Source organism: Oryza sativa, chromosome 8 (genome assembly GCF_034140825.1).
Source record: "Oryza sativa Japonica Group chromosome 8, ASM3414082v1".
Lineage (NCBI taxonomy): Eukaryota > Viridiplantae > Streptophyta > Magnoliopsida > Poales > Poaceae > Oryza > Oryza sativa.
Genome location: NC_089042.1, coordinates 4,058,099 through 4,075,507, shown reverse-complemented (window position 1 = coordinate 4,075,507; position 17,409 = coordinate 4,058,099). Strand labels below are relative to the sequence as shown.

Genomic DNA, 17,409 nt, shown 5'->3' with positions numbered 1-17,409 from the left:
ACTGCCTTTTTAAACGGGCCGACCATGTCAAGCCCCCAGACCGCAAATGGCCAGGACAATGGGATGGTTTGCAACTCTTGGGCTGGCAGATGAATTTGTCTGGCAAAAAATTGACAACCTTCGCATGTCCGCACAATCTTGTCAGCATCAGACACGGCTGTAGGCTAGAAAAAACCTTGCCGGTAAGCTTTGCCGACAATGGTCCGTGCAGCAGCATGATTACCACAAATACCAGAATGTATATCCTTCAACAATTGTCTCCCTTCTTCCAAAGACACGCAGCGCTGCAGTATTCCTGATGGACTTTTCTTGTACAGCTCAGTCTTATGAATAATGTAAAGTCTGCTGTACCTAGAAATCCGCTCGGCTTCGTTTTTGTCTTGAGGGAGTTCTTGTTTGGTCAAAAATTTTATGAGAGGTTCTCTCCAGTCGGTTTCGATCATGCTTACGCCTTGAGTATCCATGGCTTCAATTGTTTCTTTTCTGGGTACGGTTGGTTCGTAAAGATGTTCGACGAACACATCAGAAGGGGCTGCTTCTCGTTTTGAACCAAAATTGGCCAGTCTGTCGGCTGCCTCATTGTTATGTCAGAGGACATGGGTGAGCTCAAGTCCATCGAATTTATCTTCCAACTTGCGTACCTCTTGTCGATAAGCGGTCATATTATCATCTAAACAGGACCACTCTTTCATGACTTGATTAACAACCAACTGAGAGTCTCCACGGACGATTAATCGGCGAATGCCTAGAGAGATAGCAATCCTTAATCCATGGAGTAGCGCCTCGTATTCTGCCACGTTATGGGACGCAGAAAAATGTATCCACAATACGTAGCTCAATCTTTCTCCAGTCGGGGAAATTAAAACAACCCCAGCTCCAGTGCCTATAAGCCTCTTTGACCCATCAAAATGCATAGTCCAATATTCCATCTTTTCCTCTGGCATGTCTTCTTGGCACTCGGTCCACTCGGCAAGGAAATCAGCTAAAGCTTGTGACTTGATCGAAGTTCGTGGCTTGAACGATATGTCCAAAGACATCAATTCTAAGGCCCACTTCGCAATCCGTCCGTTTGCTTCGCGGTTATGAAGTATATCCCCGAGTGGAAACGATGTGACCACCGTGACCGAGTGACTTTGAAAGTAGTGAGATAATTTCCTGACGGTAATTAAGACACCATATAATAACTTTTGAACCTGAGGATATCTATCTTGTCTTGGAGTCGGCTAAAACCTCGCTAACGAAATAAATTGGTTGTTGGACTTTTTGAACATGGCCTTCCTCTTCACGCTTGACAACTAGAACCGTGCTCACAACCTGCGAGGTCGCCGACACATATAACAGTAGCGGCTCTTGCGGATGTGGTGAGGCCAAAACTGGTGGAGTGGTGATAAGTTTCTTGAAGTCTTCAAAGGCTTTTTATGCTTTGGGTCCCCACTAGAAATTGTCAGTCTTCTTCAGCAGCTTGAAAAAGGGCATCCCCAGCTCGCCAAGTCGTGAGACGAACCGGCTGAGCGCCGCCATGCAACCAGTCAGCTTTTGGACGTCTTTTTAGGAGCTTGGCGGTTTCATGTTGAGGATGGCGTTGATTTTCTCCGGGTTGGCCTGTATGCCTCTTTGAGATACCATAAATCCGAGCAACTTCCCTGACGGTACTCCGAAGATGCACTTTTCAGGGTTTAGTTTCATCCTGAAAGCATGAATGCTTGCAAAAGTTTCTTCTAAATCCGCGATCAGGTCATCCTTCTACTTGGTCTTGACGACTACATCATCAACATAAGCTTCAACATTGCAACCGATCTGAGTTGAAAAACATCTTTGAATCATGCGTTGATAGGTTGCTCCTGCGTTCTTCAATCCAAAGAGCATGGTGATGTAGCAGTAGGCCCCAAAGGGCGTAATAAACGAGGTCTTCAAGCAGTCGGATTCTCTTAGTCAGATCTGATGATATCCCGAGTAACAGTCCAAGAAACTGAGTAACTCGCAGCCGGCAGTTGAGTCAACCACCTGGTCAATGCGAGGTAACCCAAAAGGGTCTTTAGGGCAAGACTTGTTGAGGTCGGTGTAATCGACACACATGTGCCATTGCCCCGTCTTTTTCCGAACCAGGACTGGGTTAGCCATCCAGTCGGGATGAAGGACCTCCTTGATGAAGCCCGCTGCTAATAGCTTGGTTAATTCCTCCTTGATCGCATCCTTCCTGTCCTGTGCAAAACGGCGGAGTCGTTGCTTGATGGGTTTGGCGTCTTCCTTGACATGTAAAGAGTGCTCAATCACCTCTCTAGGAATACCTGGCATATCGAATGGTTTCCATGCAAAGATATCTTTATTATTTTGAAGAAAGGTGATGAGCGTGCTTTCCTATTTACAATCTAACTCGGTGCCTATTACAGCAGTTTTGGTAGGATCAGAGGGATCTAGTGAAATCTTCTTAGTTTTGTCGTCGCCTTTTTCGATCTTTGACAGCTTGGTCGCAGGCACCTCTCCTTCGCTTGCCGTGGTGGCAGCCAGTCGGATCTCTTCACGAGCGAGAGTGATCTCGTGGGTTTGGGCCATCTCGCAACTTTCTTTGTCACATGTGACGGCTTGCTTGATGTCGCTCCGTAGTGATATGACCCCTCGAGGACCAGGCATCTTCATCATCATGTAGGTGTAGTGTGGGACGGCCATGAATTTGGCTAGAGCCGGTCGTCCTAGTATAGCATGGTATGCTGTCGGCGCATCCTTCTTTGACTTCCAAGTGGTGCCTGACTGCTTGGACGCCGTGATAGCATCTTCGGCTTTGGCATACTCATTGGCTTTTTCAAACATCTGCTTGACCGTCTTGGGAGGTTTGCGTCCGAACTTACCGACTAGGTCCTCGTGGCGAATGCCTTTAGTAAAGGCGGCAATGATGACGTCGTTGGTTATGTCGGAGATCTTGTTGCGTTGCTCAGAGAAGCGTCGAATGTAATCTCGAAGAGACTCTCCAGACTTCTGAATGATGTTGTAGAGATCGAAGTGTGTACCAGGCCGTTCAAAAGTGCCTTGGAAGTTGGCGATGAAGTGGTCGCGTAGCTCTGCCCATGATCCGATCGTGCTGCGGGGTAGCCCGTGGAGTCATGACCGGGCAGAATCCGCTAGGGCCACAGGTAGATAATTCGCCATGGCTTTGCTGTCTCCTCCTGCTGCGCGGATTGCGAGACCATAGACGGTGAGCCAAGACTCAGGGTTGGTGGTGCCGTCATATTTCTCGATTCCAGTCGGCTTAAAGCCGGCTGGGCAATCCACTCGACGCAGATCGCTTGTGAAGGCAGCAACTCCGTCCACATCGTCGTCGTAGCGATCCGGTGAATGATAGCCTCTTGCTGCGCGGCGCTGGTTGATGGTGTCGCGAAGATCGATGGGGCGCCTTCGATGTGGGGAGTGTGGTCGTTCAACTCGACGCTCCCTATATCGTTCGGGAGGCGAACGAACAGACCGTTCATCATGTCCCCTGCTCCTGCGACTAGATCCGGCACCGGCAATGCTGAGGCTTGGCTGGTGATAGTCTTGAGATCGAAGATGAGGGACTCGGCTACCAGTCGGGGTGCGGGTGCTTGCGGAGTTGGCTGGAACCGAGGCAGCGATCATGGTCTTCGTCTGGTTCAAGATGTTGACAACATGATCAGCTTGGTTGAGTGCGTCTTCCTTGAGGAGGGTGTCGAGGAGAGTGATTGCTGCAACCGCGTTCTGCTAGGGGGTGCGAAAGACCACTGTTCCATTGACGTCTTGTTGCCCAATGAGCTCTCTCGCTCACCGCCCAGATTCCAAGGCGTGTTGCCATCGATCTTCAGCCTCCTTTGCAATCCGTTCGCGATCTTGTTGCTCACGCTGTAGTCGTTCTTGCTCCTGTCGCTATCGCTCTTCCTCCAGTCGGCGACGTTCAGCTTCTTGCCGTGCGCGATCTTGGTCCGCTTCTTGGGCTCGGCGCTGTTCCTCCGTTTCGTTGTCAGCCATGAATACGCCGAAGAAGAGGGGCGTGTAGTTATCCTCATAGCTGTCGTCGAAGTTGTCGTGGTCGCCGTGGTCATAGTGGTAGCCGAAGTCGTCGTAGTCGAGGATCTCGGTTGGTCGAGAACTGACGCCGGGGGAGCTGAGGTAGCCATCCAACTCTTCCGTCAAGACTGTCCCAAGAGGTTGGAGTATAACGCCAACCTCCCTGGATCTAGATTGGATCGGGGCCGAAGCCGGAGCTCGCCAAGATCTTCGAGTGGGAGATGTCTTGGCTGTGAAGATAGCGGCCAAATCATCAGGAAGTTTCATCAGGATTGAGGGATAGGACCCGTCGTCTTGATCTGGTCGCGGAGGAGTAGATTGGATCTCGTCCGAGTGGTTTGAAGCCGACTCAGGAGAGATGATCTTGGAGTAGGCCTCGGCCGAGTTCGGAATGCCGAACGGCACGGGGACCTGATCTCTTCCTGACTGGTTCGAATCCAAGTTAAGGAGAGAGATCTTGCCGAAGTCGTTGGTGATGAAGTTGAGGCTGCCGAACCGGAACGCCTGCCCGGGAGGGAAGGCGAAGTCGTCGATGCCGGAGACAGAACCCATCGCACTTAGTCGGCAAAAACTTGACGCTACCCCTACCTGGCGCGCCAACTGTCGAAACAAGATTTCGGCAATAATAAAAGGGGGTGGCTATCAAGCTAGGAAAGTGGATGGGTTTGGAGACGAAGAATTTTATACAGGTTCAGGCCTTCTTATTCAAGAAGTAATACCCTACTCCTGTCCGGGGATTATTCCGCCGAGTGTGTTATTGATCGTATAAACTGGAAAAAAGAATCGTGCCCCGAGAGGCACACGGACCCTCCTTATATAGGGGAAAGGGTCCGCTTTACAAAGTACAGTCCATATCCCTAACGGAATATGTAATTACAGATAAAATACAATCGTAACCGACTAAGATCTCGGGTATTTCCTTGACATACAAGTTCAAAACTAACCCGAGTCCTCATAAAGATATTCTATTTATATTTGGTACCGTATATCTGACTAAATTATAACTGTCATGTAGATATGGGGTATCCATAATCTCCACACTATTGCCGTCGTATGCCCTGGGCTTCGGCAGCCACGCCGTGACGACGCTGGAGAAGACCTGACCATGAAAATCCTGAAACTCTGAAACGATTTCAAGGCAGTGTAGTGTGTGTATGAATTTCATTTTAGGTCATATTTTATTATCCAAGTTTCACTTTGGATCTCCTTTAAAATAATCTTTTTATTTTGGATCAGGTAACTTTATAAATTTTTTTTTGGCTTGGACCACCCAATCAACTTCTTCAGCACTCATTAATAATCTCAATCAAATCGGTTTTGGTACGCATGTGAACTTTTCCATCTATATGCAGGACAGATTTTCACGAAATTGAAGTACATGAATAATAAAGAGAGTTGAGTAGTTCTAACCAAAAAAAAAATGGTAAGGTTATACAATCCAAACGAAAGGATGGTCAAAGTTAAACATTGCTGATAAAAGGTGACCCAAACTATAATTTACTATCTGCTTTGCTCGAATTTCTTGGTGCCTTTGTTTGTATGAGCTTTTTGGCTAACTAGATCTGCATTGTCTCTCTTGTCATGTTAAAAAAAATATATAAGAGGATAAATCTGTTGAGCGCTAGCTAACTTACAAACTTATGATAACCATTAAGGATGAAGTAAATGAGTTAATTGTCGGCACCCATTTTAACTCGAATTTAAACAAAAAAACAAATTTTAGCCGTGTGATTTCGATCATCGTTGCATCTTGCAACGGAGGGAACCTGACATGGATAGACCTCGAAATCTACCGACTTGACCTCGATATCCAATAGAGAAGAGAATTGAGAACATACATAAAACAATGTGAGGTATTAGTGTATAATTAATTAAGTATTAATTATTTTACACTTAAAAAAATATATCACTATATTTTTTCAATTAACTTTTCATATGAATCTTTTAAAAACACACATTTTAGTAATTCAGAATTTTTCCAGGATTTAACGACGTTGTGCTTTCAGTGGTAGGCGACGTACTCGTCGACAGCGAGGCACCTGTGGTGATTTCGTTAATCTCTCCAAGATTTGCCGGCCCAGTCTTTGAAGATGCTCATAGAGGTAGGGTTTACGTGCGTGTGTTTATAGGGGTGAGTGCGCGTGCGTTGTGAGTGTCTGCGTTATACTGTGTAATTCTAAAAAAAAAGAAAAAAAAAAGAAAAGATACGCGCCAAAAACGACTCTTCTCTCTCTCTCTCTCTCTGTCTGCTGCTCTCGAATGCAGTCTGAGGCAGGTTGTGGCATGTCGGAGAATTCCTCTCTGAACCCCACAGCTCTCGGAGAATTGGACACAGATTTCAGTGTGGCCATTCCAATATTCCATCGGCAGCGGCGCGCCGGTGACGATGGTCACCGGGAACACAGTCACGTGCACCCTCTTTCGAGATGAAGGCTACAACGATTTGACTGCAAGTCTGCAACAAACGCCATTGTTCCGTGAAGTCTACATCAAAGCAGATTTGGTTCAGAAGTAAGAGTTCGGTGTAAAAGAACAGAAAAAGGAAATCTGCAAGTCTGTAACAAACGCCAAAGAACAGAACAAGGAAATCTGCAAATCTGTAACAAACACATCACGCAGATTTGGTGCAGAAAAAGAAGGTAAGAGTTCGGTGTAACAGAAAAAGAAAATGTTCCATTGCCGGGATTTGAACCCGGGTCGCCTGGGTGAAAGCCAGGTATCCTAACCGGACTAGACGACAATGGATTCTGATGATTTTTCTTCAAATCACATTTATATAAATAACAAACGTTTTGCAAACAGCACAAGAAATTTGCTCACGTAATGAGAACTGTACAATCTTTAACTGGCCATCATCCATGGCAAAAACGTTGCAAATAAGTAATGCTAGCTAGTTGCACTCAAAAGAACCAGAACAGTAGTACTCGCATGAAAGGGGAGAAAATCAGTCCAATTATTTTTTTTCTTTACTTTTTTTATAACTATTTGAATCGTTTTTAGATAAATGAGGGGGTCTAAAACGGTTTCCCGTCTCTTATTCATTAATAGTAAGTACATTACGAACAACTTCTTCAGCAACATGATTTTTTTTTCGTGAGGATTTGATGCCATTATATTCATGACACAGAAGTTGCGCGATCACTTGCTTGAATACATTTGTTTCTGAACAATACTCTTCATGCTTCAGGCTTATTGGAATCGGAGGCGAAAAGAACGGATGACTTCCAGTGTTCCACCATGGTCTGAAGGTTCTTGTAAGATGATCCGCCGGGGTGTACGCGTGCCGCCTCCTCCGCCTTAATTAGCCTTCCACCTCACCGCGTCCCACCGCATCTCCTCCGACTCCATTACCTGCTTCTTTTTTTTTAAAGATAAGAAAGATACATTGCAATCCCTAGTTTCTGCATCTAAATCTACCTAGCCAAAGAGATTCTGCATCTAAATCTACCTAGCCATAGAGATGAGGGAGGTAAAATAGACTTATTACCACCATATAATGTACAGCCCAAAGAGATGAGGGAGACAAATTAGACTTATTGAAGGACAAGCACGGTGGACTAGTCATGCCTTCAAGCCGGCACGGCACAGTCCGAGCCTAGGCCATAGGTACAGCCTGTGGACAGACACGGCAGGGCACAACGAGTTGGTCGGGCCGTGCCTTGGTTGTGCCCTAGCAGAGCCATGCCAGACGGTCTATTTGGCCATCTATAGTTGGAGCTCCATCACCTGCAACTTGTGTGGTGACCTGCTCTCTTCTCACCTCCTCACCAAGCTGGAGGCCGAGTGGCCGATGTCCCACGACTCGTAGGTGTACTTGTGGTTGACGTACTAAAAAAATCGTGTTTGATCTCAGATTATAGTCTCAGAGCAATGATCAAATAAAAATCATGTTAACAGATTGAATCTTCAATTTCCCACTCAAAATTGGGATTCTTGATTTTTTTTCCTTTCTAATTTAATTCTTTCTTGTTTGCAGCCCATTTAATTTGTCCATTATTTCCACCTCAACCAAGTCCAGCTGATGAGTCTTTTTCCTGGCTAATAACCCAGCGGCTTCTAGCCATTATTATTCATGAAAATAAATTGATCACTTGCTTGATGTACTACTGATTTCTCAACTGACATGGTTTCTTCAGGCTTCAGGCTTCAGGCTTTAGAGCTGAAAGAATTGATCACTTCCACCATGCTCTGCAGGTTCTCGTACGACGACCCGCCGCGGCGCGCCGCCGCCTCCGCCTGGGCCTTCCACCTCGCCGCGGCGCGCCGCATCTCCTCCGACTCCATCGCCAGCTCGACGTGGCCGGCGACCTGCTCCCGCCTCACCTCGGCGTCGAGCCGCACGCCGACGCCCCACGCCTCGCAGGCGTACTTGCAGTTGGTGTACTGGTCGGCGAACACCGGCCAGCACACCATCGGCACGCCGGCGGCGACGCCCTCGCACGTCGAGTTCCACCCGCTGTGCGTCACGAAGCACCCCACGGCGCGGTGGCGCAGCACGCGATCCTGCGGGCACCACGTCGCCACGCACCGCCGCCCCTCCGTCGCCGCCGCGAACCCCGTCGGCAGCAGCGCGTCGCCGCCGCCGTCGCCGGGGACGACGAGGTTCTCCCTGATGACCCACAGGAATGGGCGGCCCGTCGCGGCGAGGCCCCACGCGAACTCGGCGAGCTGCTGCGGCGTCAGCACGGTGAGGCTGCCGAAGTTGACGTACACGACGGCGCCCATCTCCTGCGCGTCCAGCCACGCGAGGCACTCGGTGTCCTGCTTCCACAGGCTCAGCCCGGCGACATCGTCGGCGGCGGCGTTGAGGAGGAGATTTCCGAGGGGCCCGACGGTGAAGATGCGCGGGTACTCGGCGCGGAGGGCGGCGAGGACGTCGGCCTCGAGGCCGTCGAAGGTGTTGAGGACAAGGGCGCCGGCCATGGTGCAGTTGTTGGCCTCGTCCTCGTTGAAGCGGAGGCCGAAGTCGTCGGCGTCGGTGGTGCGGACGAAGCTGGAGATGTCGCCGAGGCTGATCGGCGGCATGCCGGGGATCCAGTCGATGATGGTCGTGTCGAGGTGGCCATTTGTCAGCAAGCTCTCATCTGCGAAATGGAAAAAAATGCGTGATTCAGTTGGGCCTTGGTGTCGGCCCATTCACTGGTAAAAAAGGAATAAGTCCACTTTGACTCCCTTAAAAGACCCTCAACCGCAAAACCAGATAGAAAGACTCCCTAAACTATTAAAACCAGTGCAATTTGACTTCCTCAACGGTTTTGGAGGGCGGTTTTGCTGACGTGGCGCTGATGTGACGGTGTTGACCTGTATCCGTCCCACCGTGGCGCTTACGTGGCATTACAATTAAAATAAATATCGGTGGGACCCATTTGTCATTCACATAAAAAAATGTTGTGGCCCCACTAACATGTGGGACCCACATGTCATTCTCTCTCTTTCTCTCTTCTTGCTCCCCCTCTCCCCCTTCTCTCACCCCCTTTCTCTTCCCATGTTGATTTGGAGCCGGTTGGCAGCGAGCGTCGCCGAGGCCGAGGGCGGGGGCATCATGGAACCCCGCGATGGCAGCGGCAGGTGAGGGACGTCGACGGCGGAGGCGCTCCATGAGCAAGAGAGGAACTCGAGCGGGTTGAGCGGCAGCTCCAGTGGCGTGCGGCGACCCCGGTGGCGTGGGTGGGAAGGGGTGAGGTGGAGGAGTGCGGAGGCGGGTCAAGCGGCGGCTCCGGCGGCGTGCGGCAACCGCGAGAGCCTCTGCAGGCGGCGTGCCTTGGCCACCTCCGCCACCGCCGCATCCCCGAGGTCGAGGCCATTGAGTTCAGGCATGCGGCGACGGGTGCAGCGGCAGTGAATCCCCGAGAGCGGGAGAGGTAGACGGCGGAGATGGACGGCGTGGGCAGAGGGAGAGACCGAGGCGGGAGAGGGCTGGGTAGTGGGCGAGCGCTAAGGGGACGAGGTGGGCGCGCAAGGGGCGACGGAGGCAGCGGTGGCGCGATTCGGTGGCGAGCCGGAGCGGTGGCCGTGACGGCGGAGATCGAGGCGGGGTGCCACACGTGCCCTGTCACCAGCGAGAGGCTGAGCACCGCCATCATCGTCCACAACGTCGTGCCACTCCTGCATCTCCGCCGCTCGCGGGCTTCCGCGCCATGACCATGTCTCCGCCGCTCGCTGACGTCTCTGCTTGCCCGATGCCGCTCCGGCTCTCGCCCGCTGTCGCCGTCGCTGCCCCTGCCTGCCGATTGCGCCACGTGAGAGAAAGAGAGAAGGGAGAGAGAGGGAGGGAGGAAGTAGAAGAAGAGAGAGGGAGGATGACATGTGGGCCCCACATGTCAGTGGGGACCACAATATTTTTTAGTGTGAATTACTTATGGGTCCCACATATTTTTTTTTTAATTCTCATGTCACGTAAGCGCCACGTGGGACGAAAACTAGGTCAACATCACCATGTCAGCGCCACATCAGCAAAACCACCCTCCAAAACTGCTGAGAGAGTCAAATTGCACTGGTTTCAATAGTTTGGGGAGTTGTCTTATCCGGCTATGCGGTTGAGGGTTACGGATTAGACTTGGATCACTTTTAAGAAAGTCAAAGTGGACTTATTCCAGTAAAAAACCGGCACACGTGGACCGGCTGGATTTTGGCCCATATAAACCCATTTTACTCCCCCCACACACTTCTTTTCTGCTCATTTTATACTGTGAATTATTGAAAACGGTTCACTCTACTTTCTAACAATATTTATGTTTTCTATTATTTATATTAGTTATATTTTACACTTTAATTTTGGTATGATGATATATGTGATACGACTTTACATACCAATATATTTTTTGATTTTTTTTAATCACACCTCGCATGGTTGGAAAATATCGAGGATTGAAAGTTCAAGCAAACTTTCATGAAATTTTTTTGAAAATATTTGTCAACTCTAATAATGGTGTCATTTATGGTTCCAAAATGTCTTAGCTTAGAATACAACTTATATAAAGAGGAACCAAAAGGTAAAATGTTATTAAGAGATAGAGTGAAGCACTTAGAGGGTGAAATGAGTAAAAAAAATACTTTACGAGATTAAGATATCTAGCACGCGTATAGAACCCCTAATAAGGGAAACTCGAAATCGAAATCTTAGGAAAGGCTAAAAATAAAAAGCAGCATATATAAGTGTCGGTTCTTAATGAAATAGGCACATAAAAAGTCGCCACGTAATTTGTGCTTGTTTTCATTAAAAATCGACGCATGTAGTAATATTACTAGTGCCAGTTTTTTTTAAAAAAAAACGACACAAATAATACATCAGACCAGCTGATCCAAGCCGCCTCGGTCCTCCACCCGTACTTATCCTTTTTCTCCAGCCCATCTCCTTGTTTTTCCTCACTCATCCATTTCCTAGTGTGCCAATCTGTCCTAACCTTTCTCTCTTCTCCTTGTTCCTCTACTTCTATGTCTCCTCTTGAGTCAAGCAGCGGTCGGTAGCACACCATCCCCTCGGCAGGTGGTCCATCGGCCATGATGCCCTCCCCTCGGCAACAGCTCCCTCTTCATCGGCATGGCGGCAAGCCCTCCCAATGGTGGCACAGCGGCGGATTCCTCCCTATTGCGGTGACACCCTCCCCTCGGCCCTACCTCCCCACGAGCTTGGGGGTAGGGCTACCAGATCTGGCCACCACGAGCTTAGGGGGGCCAGATTCCACGCGCACGAGCAACAGTGCCGCGCGCGGTCTGCATGACTAAAAGGTACCTCTCCTCCTCATTCCCCATCCTTCCAGATCTCTCCTACCATCCCTAGATTTGATCGTGGTCTTTTGGATTTGAGCAGTAGCGGTGAACGACAGCGGAGTCCTTAGCCTTTGTTGAGTAGCAACGGTGGCGATGGCCGCCTTGGTCTCCGATGAGATGAGGTAATGGAGCCATGCATTGTTTTGTGATTTAGTTTTTTTTATGAATGTCATGTGTGTAGTTTTTCAAGGTGATTGTATAGTTGGAATTGTGATGATTTTGTGATTCAATTTCTGTACCTAATTCTTGGCTCCAAGCATCGGCTCGATCAACCTATGCATCAAGCTGGTTTTTTTATTATTATTTCTGGAACATTTGATTTTCCTCACCATTGTCATTGGGGTGCTAAGTGGGAAATCCAGTGTTTATGTCGAGTTTCCAACCGACACCAATCTATTAACTTAATAAAGTAATAAAAAAAGCCTCCACGTTGACTCTCACGGTCTAGAAAATCCCACGTTAATCGAAAGAAAATAAGAAAAAAAATAAAAATAGAAGGGTACTAGGATTAGGTTTTGTGTAAATGGACAAAAAAAAAGAGAATGGTATTAGATTAGGTGTAGTGTAAACGGGATAAAAAATGGAAACGGACAAAAAAAATTGGAAACAGACAAAAAAAAACGGAAACAGATAAGAAAGATAGAAAAAAAGTGAAAACATACAAGAAAAATAGAAATTCCAATGTTAATCAAGAAAAAGAGAAAAAAATAAGCATTGCGTCATAGTAGATCCAGATTATAATAGTTTAGATTTAATATAATAGTTATATAACTAATAGAATTATTTTTTACGGAAGCTTAAAGTAAGGTATAGGAATCGAAGTAAAAAAGTTTGAGATGGAAACGACCAAACAAACCACATGCACAAAGTTTATTTCTAATTTAACCAATGCAGAGCAAGTGTAATTGGATTAAGAACTAATCCATTAACTTATTTAAGTAATAGGAAAATTAGACTCCACGTTCGTTCTCATTCGTTCTCATGTGCTACAAATTCTCATATTAATCGAAGTCACGTTCGCTCTCATGAGCTACGAATTCTCATATTAATCGAAGTCCATATAGAAAAAAATTAAAATAGTTGAATTTGCAATTAGAAATAATAAATATTGGAAGAGAAGGCGTTCATACTGGTATACAATTTATAACTAACTAAAATATGGAATTAGAGAAAAAGAAATAATAAACTCCATATAGAAATACAATTTTAAATAGCTAAAATTCGAAATTAAAAAATAGAATATTGAAAAAAAATAGAATCCATATCAGTATATAATTTAGAACTACCTAAAATTCGAAATTAAAAAAAAGAAAATAGAAGTAGACGTTTGAGTGTATATAGAAATACCGTTTATAACTGAATTTTATAAAATTAAAAAATAAGAAATATTGAAATAAGAGTTTCAATAAAAATACAATTTAGAAAAAAAGAAAATTTGGAATAGAAAATAAGGAACATTGGCAGCTAGCCGTGTAAAATGTGCGGACCAAGCTAGTTTAGTGTTATGTAAGTACTCCCTCCGTCTCATGATATAAGGGATTTTGAGTTTTTGTTTGCACTGTTTGACCACTCGTCTTATTCAAAAAATTTTGGAATTATTATATTATTTTGTGACTTACTTTATTATCCAAAGTACTTTAAGCACAATTTTTCGTTTTTTATATTTGCACAAATTTTTTTGAATAAGACGAGTGGTCAAACAGTATAAGTAAAAACTTAAAATCCCTTATATTATGGGACGGAGGGAGTAATATCATAGCGAAATAGTTTGGAGAGTAAACTATTTTTTTTCTTTTTAAAATGATACCTAGACAGTCCGGTCCCTATCATCTTTAATTTCGTTACCTTTGAGTGGGATGTAGCCTCTCTCCCGTAGCTCTCGGGTTCTCATCTGTGTCACTAGTGCGGCCGCGCTAGAGCCCCAGAGCACCATGGTTGGCAAGCCGAGCTCCCGCGCCACGTACAGCGCGAAGCTCATCAGCGCCGTGACCACCACGCACGTCACCGGTGGCGCGCCGGCGCCACCGTCGTCGAGCCGCGCCAAGAGCTCCCGCAGCGGCGCTGCGCACCGGTTGCTCGTCGCCGCGGACAGCGCGAGGTCGTAGTTCCCGATGTCGTGGTCGGCGTCAGCCATGCCGTCCGGGATCGCCTCGAACCGGAACCCGTCGCGGCCGCGCACGGCGCCGGCGCCCTCGGCGGCCACGATCCGGCGGTGGTTGTGCTCGGTGTTGACGAAGGTGATGTAGACGCCATGGCCGTGGAGCAGCTTGGCGAGCTGCAGCGCCGGGTTGATGTTGCCGGAGCCAGGGTAGGGCACCACCACGGCGTGCGGTCTCGCCATCAACAACTACGTGATGTTCGTGTGTGTGCAATTCTGCAATGGCGTCGTCTGCATTTGGAGACGACGACCACCTTGGTTTTATAGATAGATTGGTGATGGTATCCATGGCGCATATGCCTCCCAATCCCAATGATATGGGGTTAATTGATAATAATAACATAAGTATTGAGATAAGAAATACTCCATTAATTTTCATCATCCGCTACATTATGATAATAGATAGAAAATACCTCGCGTGTTGCGTGCGTTGGGGAAGTGATTTGGTGAGGAAGATACACGCTACACAGAGCTCGGAGATTAGGAGTAGTTTAGGACTTGATCTTGACGAAAGAAGCTCAGGTAGTGATGTGATCTAATGGGCAAGTTGTCGGCATTCGGCAACAAGGCCCCTAAGGCATTTACGTGGCTTGTACTAAAAAGGAAAAAAAAATCATGTTTGATCCCGGATTATAGCTAGTCTGAGAGCAATGATCAAATTAATAAAAATCGTGTTATTGAAGCTACAATTTCCCACTCAAAATTGGGATTCTTGATTTTTTTTCCTTCTAATTTACTTCTTTTTTTTTTATTTGCAGCCCATTTAATTTGTCCATTATTTCCACCTCAAAATATCTGGGCCAAAATTTTTGGTTTTTCTCAATTTTTTGTGAATTTGGTCAAAATTATGTCAAATTCAGTTAAATTTTGTCAAAACTTCAGAAAAATTCGGTCCAAAAATACCAAAAATTCTGAAAATTCGGTTCTACAAAAATTTTTGTTGAAAACGAAATTGCAAACCCTGCCTCAACCAAGTCCAGCTGATGAGTTTTTTTCCTGGCTCATAGCCCAGCTACTAGCCGTTATTTGTCGTTTTTTAAGCCATTATTATTCATGAAAATAAATTGATCACTAGCTTGATTGTACTGTACTGATTTCTCAACTGACATGGTTTCTTCAGGCTTCAGCAGAAGCCTGAAGAATTGATCACTTCCACTAGCTATCAATGTTTTGACAAAACTAGTTAATAATAATTTTGTTGGATGTGCTATCAATGTTTTCTTTTATGTCGATCCAGAATTAATTTTAGTTACCATTGCAATATTTGCAACGTAGTTTATATATACTGGAGGCCGTTGTTTTAGTTATTGCCTTAGGAATTGTATATTAGAGACCACTGTAGAGCACCAAATGTAAGTCCTGTAAATAAAAAACAACTGGCATTGTCTCCAATCTCAAGAAGCGAAGCTGCGAGGAAGAGATGCAAATCTTAGTTTATGTAGGCAACCGCGATATGATAATCATCATGTGCAGTGCATGGGTTATTGCGTTACATTTTTTTTTTCTGTTCCAGATGTGCACTGCATATTAATTAATGTACTCTCTCGTCTCGTAATTGCGTTGATGCGAACAAACACGAGCTCACAAAATCCCACCGGAATGCAGCGTGGGTGACGTGTTGCCTCCCGCCAAGGTCCACACCAGCACAAAATTGCTGGGGAGGGGGTGATTTTCAGCTAGTTTGAGGTATTTAGATATGGGAGGAAATTGATTCATGATTAACCTCACATTTTTGCAAATATCGATCAAAAAGAAAGTATTAAGCACATAGTGAAATATAGTTAACTAAAAATGGTACAAAACAAAATGAACTGTTTAATTTAGCACAAACCCATATCACCCGTGGGTTTAGAGTGGTAGATCTAGACATATAAATATAATGGGGAAAAATAAACATGAAACAACAACTACTCTCTTCGTATGCCCCAGAATAAGCACACTAGCATTTAAAAGTTTTATTACGAGGAGTGCATTTCTAGCTTAATAACTAGTGGTCCATTTCCAAAGCCAGTGGAAAAACAAATTTTAGAGGCACCAAGAGTTCATTTTACTATAGCAATATTAATCTACCTCTCTCATGGTCAGCGATGTACTTATTTGAGGCACACGTGTGGAGGCTATATAAAACGCAGGGTTTGAAATTTCGGTAATTTCTCCCCCATCGGCATGCTCAAATCTCACATGAAATTTCCGGGGTTTTTTTTTGCAAATTTTTGTGAATTTGATCCAATTTTATTCAAATTCATTCAAAATTTTAAATAATTTCGGCCAGAAATTTCCGAAATTTCTGTAATTTTGGTCCCCGGCATAAAATCCAATTTCGAAATTGTCAACGCTGATGAAACGGGGTGTATTAGATATCCTCGATTAATTAGCTTAATTATCGATCAAATGCTTGGTTAATACTCACCTTTGAGGGGGATGTAGCCTCTCTCCCGGAGCTCCCGGATCCTCATGTGCGCCATCAGCGACGCCGCGCTGCCGCCCCACAGCACCATCGTCGGCAAGCCCAGCCCCCGCGCCACGTCCAGCGCGAAGCTCATCAGCGCCGTGAGCACCATGCACGTCACCGGCGGAGCGCCGCCGCCGCCGTCCGCTGATCCGGCGGCGGCGCCGTTCAGCCGCGCCACGAGGTCCCGCAGCGGCGCGGCGCACCGGTGGCTGGTGGCCACGGACAGGCCGAGGTCGTAGTCGGCGGCGTCGCGGTCCGCGTCGAGCAGGCCGTCCGGGATCGTCTCGAACTGGAACCCGTCGCGGCCGCGCACGGCGGCGGCGCCCTCGGCGGCGAGCGCGCGGCGGTGGTTGTGCTCGGTGTTGACGAAGGTGATGTAGATGCCATGGCCGTGGAGCAGCTTGGCGAGCTGCAGCGCCGGGTTGATGTTGCCGGAGCCAGGGTAGGGCACCACCACGGCGTGCGGCCTCGCCATCGACGACGACGACGACTAGCCGAGCACTGCAACTACGTGAAAATGTTGGTGTCTCTGCAACAATATGCTGGCCTTGATCTCTGTATTTTGAACTTACTTGCATTGGCTGTGTAACAAATTACATTAAACAACTTGATTATTTCTTTAATGTGCATGCAGACCACGCGCTACAATATCGGCGGGCTTAATTTGAATATGGTGACGAGAAATGCAACCGTTTCTCATATTGACCTAAATGCCCTTGTGTGAGTGGATATACGGTATACCAACCGTGAGCTGATGCAGCAGTCCATTTCTCTCTTCCTCGTTGAAACCCTAACCCTAGCTGTGGCGGCGGCAGCAACGGCGACGGCCACAGCCACGGCGACGGCGGCGGCGGCGACGACGAGGGCCACGGCCACGGCCACGGCGACTACGTGTTTCAGGATGTCTATTTTGTGTAGCTAGATGGAAGTGACAGTACAAGTAGTGGCTGTAATGGCACATGAATGCTCATTTTGCTGCTATCTTAAGTTGATGAAGTTGATGAAGACTGCATTG

At 46.9% G+C, this 17,409-nt stretch overlaps 1 protein-coding gene and 1 non-coding gene across 3 annotated transcripts; both read right to left on the bottom strand.

The window, feature by feature from the left end:
* Positions 1–6,685: 6,685 nt before the first annotated feature.
* Positions 6,686–6,759, bottom strand: TRNAE-UUC (transfer RNA glutamic acid (anticodon UUC)). The gene has a single exon. It is a non-coding gene; the product is annotated as a tRNA-Glu (tRNA).
* Positions 6,760–7,912: 1,153 nt separating this feature from the next.
* LOC4344759 (7-deoxyloganetin glucosyltransferase) lies at positions 7,913–16,952 on the bottom strand. 2 transcript variants are annotated; one of them, XM_015793579.3, is made up of 2 exons: positions 16,353–16,952; positions 7,913–9,098 (listed from the first exon to the last, which is right to left on the bottom strand). In XM_015793579.3, the coding sequence occupies exons 1-2, from the start codon at positions 16,867–16,869 to the stop codon at positions 8,161–8,163; spliced, it is 1,455 nt and encodes a 484-aa protein (XP_015649065.1). In that variant the 5' UTR covers positions 16,870–16,952; the 3' UTR covers positions 7,913–8,160. The 2 variants fall into 2 exon arrangements, with proteins under 2 accessions (XP_015649065.1, XP_015649066.1); XM_015793580.3 differs by lacking the exon at positions 16,353–16,952 and adding an exon at positions 13,630–14,195.
* Between the last annotated feature and the right edge of the window lie 457 nt (positions 16,953–17,409).

Excerpts from the sequence above, each read along its gene's own strand:
- LOC4344759 (XM_015793579.3), bottom strand. The coding sequence starts at position 16,869 with ATGGCGAGGCCGCACGCCGTGGTGGTGCCCTACCCTGGCTCCGGCAAC. Across the intron at positions 9,099-16,352 it reads AGGCTACATCCCCCTCAAAG|ATGAGAGCTTGCTGACAAAT; the intron begins GTGAGTATTAAC and ends TCCATTTCGCAG.